The sequence below is a fragment of the Nannobrachium achirus genome (assembly GCF_963921795.1).
Source record: "Nannobrachium achirus genome assembly, chromosome: 3".
In the NCBI taxonomy this organism is placed as follows: Eukaryota; Metazoa; Chordata; class Actinopteri; order Myctophiformes; family Myctophidae; genus Nannobrachium; species Nannobrachium achirus.
The window spans coordinates 50244209-50255786 of NC_137812.1; the positions used below are offsets into that span (position 1 = coordinate 50244209).

At 39.1% G+C, this 11578-nt stretch overlaps 1 protein-coding gene across 1 annotated transcript; it reads right to left on the reverse strand.

The window, feature by feature from the left end:
* Nucleotides 1-6948: 6948 nt before the first annotated feature.
* LOC308282309 (polyubiquitin-like) lies at nt 6949-7638 on the reverse strand (the record flags this gene model as incomplete). Its single annotated transcript, XM_080722656.1, has 2 exons — nt 6949-7184; nt 7272-7638. The coding sequence occupies 2 exons, from the start codon at nt 7636-7638 to the stop codon at nt 6949-6951; spliced, it is 603 nt and encodes a 200-aa protein (XP_080578782.1).
* Between the last annotated feature and the right edge of the window lie 3940 nt (nt 7639-11578).

Sequence of the window (11578 nt, forward strand, 5' to 3'; positions counted from 1 at the left end):
CGGTAATCTAGATGACTCGTGATGTTTTTGTCTGTTTTTGTCTGTTTTTGTGTTAGTTTAAATTTCTTAGTAGCGTTATTTTTGTCTGTTTTGTATTAGTTTAAATTTTCTTAGAGATGTTTGTGCAGTAATATTTAGTTTTGTCTGTTTTGTGTTAGTTGAAATTCTTAGTGATGAGTGAGTGGATGGTGTCATACATTCGAGTTCATTATATGTATGTACAGTTTGATTTGGTATTCCCCCTGTATCCTCCAGGGGGTGGTATTTCCCCTACATCCTCCAGAGGGCAGTATTTCCCCTCATCAGTCATTCAGGCTGCAAAGTTCAGGGTAGAAAAAACTTACCATATCCACTAGATGTCACTATTTTCCCAGCTACTGTCAAAGCAATTATTTCTAAATAATATAAACTATTGTATGAGTGAAACAATTATTTGCTTTAAAAATACTAAGTCCATTAAGGCATTTCTAAGGCTTACACGTTTAGTGAATATCTACCGGATAGGATGGAAGTACCAGGATAAAATAATAGGGTTGTAAGGTAAATATATTGGCATTTCAATTTAGTTTGTCAAAAAATAATAATAATATATGATCTCCCTATTCCATCAATTACAAGAAATACACATGCTGTTGTTAGTGATTCACCCCCAACAGATATCGCTATCTCACATACATCTGTCAACTTAGTGATCCATAGTTTCATATGAAGGATTTGAATTTCCCATTGCATAAGCATACCTGGTTGTCTATGATATGGTACAGTCCCCTGGACTATGATGCTGTATGTAACGATAAATCTTTAGGTTATACACAATATTTAGTAAAATAGTCTTCTCATAGCAACCCTCCATTGTATCAGGTCCTGTCATATTTTAGCTAACCTTTGTAGATAGGTCGTTTTTTGCCTAGATAGGATTCAAGTGGCTACAATGCTAAGTATAAGGTTATTTTTCATCTCTCTGAGATGACCATGAATAGCTAAAAAATAAACACAAACAAACAATACAATTGTTTTACATCAGCTGCAGTACCACTAGTGGACACTAGTGACCACCCATGTTCTTACAATGAAAAAATAAAAAATGTGAAAATAGCTGATCTACAAGCTGTATTCCTCTCTCATTTATGTAATGTTAATGAGAAATAGAGTTATTATTCTAGCGGTGTAGTACCACTAGTGGCCATACAAATAATCCCCCTAGTCACAACCCAACAAATCCATGAATAAATCACACCATATTCCAATATATTATTCAACAGGGACAACCCCACGTACATCACCTCCCAGTGAAAATAATAGGTAGTCAAGGTATTACCCCAAAATAACACATCTGCAAGCTGTTAGCCTATGGGTTCAAAATGGCTCATCTACAAGCTGGTACTCATAATAACAAAATCTACAAGCTACAAGCAAATGTAATTATTAATGGACAATACAAATATTATTTCGCAGCTGCAGTACCACTTGTGGCCATTAGTGACCATACATGTTCCTATGACAATACCAAATCCATCCCTGCTACCATGTCATCTTTGTAACATTAGGACATTGTCATGTGTAGTACCACTACTAACCACTATGGATACGTTTAGTGAAGAAAAAAAACCCCGCACATGATAAGTCAGACTATATTATCGATATATTAATCAACATGGGCAACCTTTCATGCCTATAATACTTTTATATCAGCACACCCCCCGTGAAGATAATAGACCTGTAAGCTAATGCTCTCAAAATAGCAGATCTACAAGTTGTGAGTCTTGGGTTTATAATATTCCATCTACAAATCGGGACTCAAAATAGCAGATCTACAAGCTACCATACTGTAAATAAACAATTGCAGACTTTTCCCCTTACTATGCACTTAGTTTTCCCCTACTGTTTACATTAAGTATGTTTGTCTTATATGCAATGTTAGTGCCACTATTCCAAACCCCTTAAGATACATTGTTTTTGGGGAGTTAGATCGCTTTGAACTACTCATTTTAATTTCTAAAGTCACAAAAGTGTGACCACCCCTGATAGATCATGGCTGAAGAAATAGATAAGAAAAACTTGGTGGTTGAAGAAATGAGGAAGTTTAGGATTAACTAACTAGTGAGGGGGCACTTAGCCATCAAAATGTAGTTATATCATTTACTTAAACGTTGATTTTTTTTTTTTTACCCTATAAAACCATGGTATGATCACATTATGTTTTATCGAATGGCTGATTAGTTATGAGAAGCTTTCAAATAACAGGCTACCTAATGTTAGTGTGATAAGAGATACAGTCAGTAGAGTAGCCTACTTGATATCATCTGGGCTGTGTAGATAAGAAAACTTGTGAAAAATGAGGAAGTTTAGGATTAACTACCAGAGAGGGGGGCCCTTGGTACAACATGTAGTTATTTCACCTACTTTACACCTGATTTAATTTATTTTTACCCTTTTAAATATCTTTTGTATAAACACATTGTTTTTATCGAATGACTGATTGGACTGAGACAATTTCAAATAATAAATCAGCTACTGTTTTGTGTGATAAGAGATACAGATAGCAGAATACCCTCTTGGTGTCGTCTGCGGGGGGTCAGATAAGGGTAATTAGGTGCATAGTTAAAGCTAAACAATAGTAGGGACACAGCGTGTAGAAATTAGACCAGGGTGCCCCAAAATATAAAGTGTAAGATAATTGTGTTGATGGCAAAACCAGTATGTCAACCAATGAGACTTACCTATGAGTTGTATAACTGAACAGTAAGGAGAAATATGGAAATGTGTACAACATTTCATTTATCCACCCCAATGATGTAACACTGGACTGGATTGTTTTGTTAGAAACCAATTTCGATGTAATCAGATGCATGGGTCATAATGATAAGTACACCTGCCCTTTAGGACTATGCATGTTCTTGCAATACAAAATGTGGAAATAACCGATCTACAGTATATCAACCTTTAGACATGGTCATGTTTCATACCAACCACCCAATGGTAATAATAGATATAAGCTATGTCCACAAATAACACAACTCCTACCTTGGAGCCCCCGGGGTTAAAAAGTCACAAATCTACAAGCTACAAGCAAATTTAATTATTAATGGACAATACAAATATTTCACAGCTGCAGTATCACTAGTGGCCATACATATCCCTATGACCCTGTCATGAGCCAATACAGATCCACAAGCTGCCAATCTATAATTCTTTGTAATATTATTTGGTAATAATGGATGTCACAAGGACTGTATTAGTGTAACATAGCATTTAAACGTTTTGTTTACACAGACAACGTACGTTGGAACAAAGAAAAAAGAAGTTGCTACTGTATGCAATACAGTACAGTTCATTCTGCAATACATGGCTGTTGGCTGAAAAGTTGTAAGATGACTATTACACACACATTCCCCCCACCCTTTCCTCTCTCTCTCTCTCTCTCTCTCTCTCTCTCTCTCTCGCTCTCTCTCTCGCTCTCTCGCTCTCTCCCCCTCCCCTCCTGTCTTCTCATCTCTCCTCCACTCTATGTCATCATTAAAACATGCACACTAATTATACTATTAATAAATCTATACAACTGTAGTACCATTTCTGACCGTATCCCCTCGTGAATGTGTCAAATCATACACATTATAAGCAATAAAGCTTTTGCCTAGAAGGGTTCATATGCTTATTGCTTAATGTCAGATAATATCCTCAGAGTTACTATAAAGTTGTTAACACTGTAGAACTGATGCCTAAAATATCAGATACACAATGCATAATATGATATTGCAGTGTAATGTTGTGAGTTTGTAGATTGACTATTTTTAATACAGTAGGTATTGTTTTCTTATCACTCTTTATACAGACAACGTACGTTGGAACGAGAAAAAGAAGTTGGTGCAATATTGCAAACAGATGGACAGACACAGATGGCCTAGATGTAGTACATTATCTATTTATTACATACACATCATACAATATTCCATTGCCCCAATCATGTTGCTGTAATGTTACAGTTAGAAGCACCCCACACCATTGACTGATTGTCACACACACACACACACACACACACACACACATACACACACACACACACACACACACAGTCAACCGATTATTGTGACATCCATGATTGCTGTCACTTTACCCCCCACCAACCCCCTCCCTTTCACCACCCCTCCCCTTCTCCCCCTTTTTTTTTCTCTCTCCTCCTCTCCTCCTCTCCTCCACTCTTGCATACTGTAGTACTTTTAAAAACTTATAAACCAACAATATAAAACATAAAACCAAAACACTATAAAATATTAGTTATGATTATATTAAATATGCAGATTTTAAAATTTTTATTCAATTAATTTATACTAATTTATTCATTAATTAAAATATTTTAATCCATCTAATTAATTATGCATTAATTAAAACAGCGCCCCCTAGTGGTAGGAATTCTGCAAGCATATAGTATATATAGTGACTACTTAGAACCTCTACCCCACATCTCTCACATGGGCCTTTTATAGTGCCACCTTTTTGACAGTACTCCTACAGATCTTGTCCAGATTTCATGCAAATCGGTACAGATGATCTCTATAGTCATGTGATCAACACAGATCTGTTAGATTTTTGAGTGGTGCTAACCGCTTCTACGTCTGGCTTTGTGTTTAGGTCCCTATGTCCGTAGTACGAGACTAATGCCACACGAGACTAACGTCACCACAGCTGATGTCACGGACATAACGGCCCTTACAAGGAGATATGCACGTGTGTCGTGTTTGATACCATGCAAAGTGAGCACCGCTCATTTCTCACAGGTGCTTCGCAAATTGCACTGCTGCATTGTCCGAACGTTCTATATTTCTGCATAAATATGACCTAAAACATCATCATAGAATCTGATAGGGCCCATGCCACACATATCAGGAAGTGTATTGTGTTGTATTTGCATTTTTGCATCAAAAAAAGAACTTGATTGTACGCGTGTAGCATGTGTGCCGTTCTGTGCAGCTCTTTTTTACTTTTATCAATGTGGAACTTTGAGCTATAGAGAAGCAGTAGGCTATTTAGTTTGTTCATGTACTCTTCATCCACAGGAGAATAGCCTATGCAATTTTACCAGAGCCCTGTTAGTCAGCATTACCTGCTTCCACCTCTCACGACGAGGACGTAGGGTTGGATTTTAAGAGGCTAAAATGTTTTTAGTTGGGCACCTGGGTGGGTCACCAGGAGCGCATACCATAGGTCCTTATAGGGTCGAGAGGCCCTTTAGTGTATGTCATCATGATATGTGCTCTGCTCTTACTTCGGCAAGCCACGCCCTTTTTTTATCTTTTAAATCGTGTTTTGTTCCTTCCTATACACACTGCACAGTTGTCTTGGGGAAGGGGTTTAGCCTAGTAGACTCTCCTCCTATCCACTTCATTTCCTTTCCCAGATGGCAAGATGTTTCTCCCGCAATACACTGCACATTTACCGTATATGAAACTTACAATTATTTATACTAGACCTTACCCGTTCGAATATATGTGCTGCAAAATATGTGCAGAGTGTGGGTTATGGGGAAAGTAACTGTAACTGCATGGTGTGTGTGTGAGAATATGTGGGAGCATCATAATGTAAGGAGCAGCCCATGGAGGAGTGTATATTTATGATGGATACAAATAATTTAACAGCTAAATTAGGTGAATAGAAGTATGAGGATGTATTTGCTCCACATCATTTTTCTATACCCGTTGGAAGATGAGACACACATCACCCGTTGCATGCGTGACCCATGCAGAGAGAGAGAGAGAGAGAGAGAGAGAGAGAGAGACTGCAACATTCCTAACTGTGAGAGAGGTGTGTGTGGGCCCGGGGCTACAGATCCCATGGCCTGGAGGAACGGACCGTAACCCTGACAACAGGCTGTAGAGCTGTAGAGTGAAGAAACGCTAATAAATAGCTATAATTTTGGGAAAAATGAAATTCGGGCTCCGTCACCGTGTGTATAATGCTAATGGCCAATGCCATGTTAAATTTGAGATCAGTCGCTGAAGCGAGTGAATAGATAATGCATTTTGTGACCTACTGACTGACTGACTGACTGACCTCTCTCTCTAATTATAGTATGGATATATACATATATATTTTTTTTATTACATTTATTTTTCTCCCAATTTAGTAATTGTAACTGATTGACCACTGGTCCTGACGTCTTTCACCAGGCCCCCTGTCACTTTCTTTTTCTTCTTATTATACCGGCTGTCATATCGGCTCTCCAGACAATTCTATACTAAGATTCACCGCTTCACTTCGAACCGAGGTTTGATTTTTTATTGTATACATGATTAAAGTACCTTGATTTTACACCTAGGGTGCGTTCGGAAATGCACACTCAACGCACTGGTGTGCCATGTTGTCGTTCGTTTATTCGGTGCACTTGGTGCGTTGTCGTTCGGAAATCCAGTGCGCGGCGCACCGGTGTGTTGAGTGCACGCACTGACCGACCCTACTCAGAAGATGGGGTTTGACGGTGTGGTGCGTCGGTGCGTTGTTTTGATTGGTTGGTTTTCATGGCCGTGTCTCGAACGCGTCTCTGCTGTGAACAATGGAGGAAATGACCGCAAAATGCAGCATTTACAGCTTTATTGGTCGTTTGGGCTTGATAGTTTCACACACATCAACATGTAACTAACAGCAGGTATGCCAATGTTAGGAATTACATCTCCTTTCAATAGCAACGTTACGTTAGCAACTGCTGCTTTTCAGAAAGTTTACCTTCAGAGTTCAGAGTGAAAAAGCACACAGCTGCCTCTCAACTGGTCGTTCGTAAATAAGCCACACTGAACGCACTTTACAACGTCACGCCCACTGCACTCACTACACTGAACACACACCCGGTGTGCATTTCCGAACGCACCCATAGTTACATTTGAGTGTTCAGATCCTCTTTTTCAAGGCTTCTCGGAATAGGATGGAGAACTGACAAAAGTGATGTTATAGAATGATTTACTGCCCTCCCCTCAGACGCAGCACAAGGTGGAGGGTGGACTCCTTTTGGATGTTGTAGTCTGACAGGGTACGGCCATCTTCCAGTTGTTTGCCAGCGAAGATCAGCCTCTGTTGGTCAGGAGGGATGCCTTCCTTGTCCTGGATTTTGGCCTTGACGTTCTCAATGTTATCACTTGGTTCAACCTCCAGGGTGATGGTCTTACCAGTTAGGGTCTTCACAAAGATTTGCATTCCTCCCCTCAGACGCAGCACAAGATGGAGGGTGGATTCTTTCTGGATGTTGTAGTCAGACAGTGTCCGGCCATCTTCTAGTTGCTTGCCAGCAAAGATTAGCCTTTGCTGGTCTGGGGGTATCCCCTCCTTGTCCTGGATTTTGGCCTTGACGTTCTCAATGTTATCACTTGGCTCAACCTCCAGGGTGATAGTCTTACCAGTTAGGGTCTTGACAAAGATCTGCATTCCTCCCCTCAGACGCAGCACAAGGTGGAGGGTGGACTCCTTTTGGATGTTGTAGTCAGACAGAGTACGGCCATCTTCCAGTTGCTTGCCAGCAAAGATCAGCCTTTGCTGGTCAGGAGGGATGCCTTCCTTGTCCTGGATTTTGGCCTTGACGTTCTCAATGTTATCACTTGGCTCAACCTCCAGGGTGATAGTCTTACCAGTGAGGGTCTTCACAAAGATCTGCATCTTTCAGCACAATTCCAGAATTTACAGCAAGGAAAAGTTTCACAGTAATGATTCAGACCTGTACTCTGCAAAGTGTGAAGCTTGAACTCTCTTTTATGTTGGGACTTGACGACAACATCACAGTTCTGAACTCGTCTCCAAAATTAGACATTTGAGTGCACTTGTCTGAGTACTTATTGCAGAGTACTTGGTAGCCTCTGTATGACATCAGTCATCAATGGAGTCAGTACTGTGGCATCAGGCATCTCCATATTTGGACAAAAAGGGAAAGACACACACACCTGGGACTTGTAGATTGGACATTGAATTCAGTGCACATCTTATCTTATCTTATCTTATCTTATCTTATCTTATTATCTTAACCTTTGTATTCTTCACATTCTAATCATTATCATTGTAAGCTACTTTAAAATGGCTGTGTGTGTGTTGTGTTATCTGCGAGAACATATAGCATTATATTTGTGTTTTATAGTGATAGCGCCTCTTTATGTTAACTCATTTGTAGCCGATCCCGAGTATACTCGCGAAATATACTCGAGTATTTATAGTGCCGATCCCGCGAATACTCGCGAAATATACTGTATATACAGTAAAGCTGGCAAGGGCTACGTACCGTCCGCTGGAAAGTGTTGGCACGGGTGGACTCGCCGATTCATCATCATCGCGCATCCACGTGCACACAATAGTGATCCCTTAACATGGAAGCCAACGGTCTTTCTCATCTTTGATGTCCATTTTCTCCAAAAAACACTTTTGATGCCAAGGATGGCATTGGATTCTCGCTAAAATAGTACAAGCTGAAAGGCATCGATCCGCCACTACTGTTTACGCTTTGGACGACAAGACTTCCGTCAAGTAAGGAAACATCGTCAAGTAAGGAATTGTGAGCGCGATCTACTTCCGGCCTTCAAAATAAGAGACTGGCCGCGGACGGCGCAGGCGAACGGCAGCTTGGACTTTTAACCCGTTCATGTCTGGAGCACTAAATGGGTTTTAATACAGTAGTTGTGCCTTGTACATTTAACCTTGAAGTCTGTCCTTGTATCAAGTTAGAAATAACCAAATAATTTCCACAAAATAAACAGTTTACTAATTAATCATACCTAAATCTTCTTTATATTGATTCATGATTTCAACTTGGATTAAAACATACAGTAAGTGATAGCCTGTAATATGAATTCTTTGATTTATTTTTGAGCGGTGCTAACCTCTCCTACCTTTGACTTTGTGTGTAGGTCCCTATGTCCCTATGTATGTGTCCCTCTATGTATGCAGTACCAACGTTTCAGAGAATAATGCCCGGAACTCTATGTATGGGGATGTCCCTATGTACGTATGTGTCCTATGCAGTACCAACAGCTCACACAACAAGACTAACGTCTCCACAGCTGATGTCAGGTGACAGGTGTGATTTTTTCATATACCATACTGATTGGCTTAGATTGACATCTAAAGTTTGCAGGGGTAGCCCGTTGTGAACAAAATGTTGCAAATCATGAACGCAGCATGCACATTCCCACTGGGCTGAGGAAGAAATGCCACTTGAAAACGTTCAAATCAGCCTCATGGTGGCCGAGTCCTGTCTTGACCTACAGTATAACTGCACCGAGCCTTTTATAGCACCACCAGGACGTTGACTGTATGTGAAACCAACATGTGAAACACATTTTTTTTATATTGGTCCTTCAGATTTCATCTAAATATCACGCAAATCGGAACACATGATCTCTAATAGTCATTTAGCTTTTTCTTATTCCACCCTGATAATATTGACATCTAAAGTTTGCAGGTGTGCTGTTTTGAACAAAATGCCTAAAATCATGAACACAGCATGCAATTGCAGTGAAACTTTGCACTCATATTTCCTCTACGTTGAGGAACAAAGGCATAGTACATACCTGACCTGGCAGAGACCTGTGCTCAGAAGAGCACCTTTTCTAGTTCTCCATATTGTTTTGTTTGACTTTTTCCCCCTCTTCTAAGCCTATCATCACGTCAACTGGGTTGTTTATTACATACACATACACAGTGGTGTAAAGTACATTTAAGTACTGCATGTGCTTAAGTAAAGATTTGAGGTATTTGTACTTTACTTGAGTATTTCCAATTCATGATATTTTTACTTCTACTCCACTACATCTCAGAAGCAAATATTGAACTTTTACTCCACTACAATTATTTGAAAACTAAGTTACTTTGTAAAATTTGATTATTATTACAACATATACATTACCCACTTCGGCCTTTTTTCATTTCGGCCATTTTAAAATAGCCAATCTACAAGCTCACAATGCTTCCCGATACAACGCATTGTGAGATTATAGCTCTGCTATTTTCAAATATTTGTATACATTTGAAAAATGTGAAATGGGACATTCTGCATAATGAGTACTTTCTACTTTTGTACTATAAGTGTTGTGGAAATTTCCTCCACGAGAGAATGAAGAGTAAATACCAATGTACATTTCAGAAGATTTATTCAATACAAAGATGACAATAATATGACAATAATTCCTATGTAATATAATAATGAGAAAATAAGAGTAAAGAATAGAAAGAAGAAAGGAAAAAGGAAAAAGAGATACATGGAAGAAGGAAAGGTGGACAGGGTCCAGGAAGGCAACAGGAGTCTGACCCTGATCTGGATTTTGAGACAGCTTAAATACAAATACTGTAAGGATACATGACAGATATGACCCTGCAAATAATCGGATATCGGATATCGGTCATAATTTCATAATCGTGCATCTCTAATACATTGGTAGGATAATTCTGAGGCTGACCAAAAGATGTGTTCTATCAGCACTTGAGTATGGAAGGTCAATTTTGACTGACTATATGAAAGGTGCTGCACACGCTCAGCGACTGAGAGCGGTGACATTATCCCTGACCAACTACTGCATGAACATGCGTTCCATTCTTATCGACTGAAAATGGAAGGCCCACTACTATACCGTATGCCGAGGCCATAGTCACTGCCCTAGCCAGAATACTGACGTCTGATACAAGAAACATTCTCCTTGCGTTTATAACACCTTATAACTTGTCGTCTTGCTGTCTGGGTCTGCCACTTGCCTACAGGGGACTAGCTATAGTGTACTTGACCTTGCTGTATGAGCCTGCTGCTTCATAATACACAGACAGTACACTGAGGGTGTATTTACGGTAACTCATGACATTAACATACTCATTTATACTTCCCTTGCTATAGGACAATATATTCAGACACATAAGCATATAGTCATATATTAATATAACCAAAGTAAGATGAATATTAAATATATAATGAATCGATAACTCAATAATCGATAAATCAATTAGGGAATACAAATTGTATTTAAAATATAAAGTACAGCATTTTCATACCAATACTTTTTTATTTTTAGCCTACTCAAGCACATTTTGAATTCCGGATCTACTTGTAACAGGGTACATTGCTGTATACTTTTACTTGAGTAAAATAATTAATTAAGAACACTTTTTCCACTGCACATACTGTATATATGTAGTTACATACATACATACATACATACATATATATACATACATACATACATACATACATACATACATACATACATACATACATACATATATACATACCGGTACATACATACATACATACATACATACATACATACATACATACACATACATACATACATACATACATACATATACATACATACATTGTGTGTACACCAATCCATCCATCCATCCATCCATCCATCCATGGCATCATCCATCCATCCATCCATCCATCCATGGCATCATCCATCCATCCATCCATCCATCCATCCATGGCATCATCCATCCATCCATCCATCCATCCATCCATCCATGGCATCATCCATCCATCCAGATCTACATGGAGATGTTTACTCTGTTATAAACCAAACAACTACGGTGCCATGTTTTGCAGTTCCTTCAGTTGTTTGAA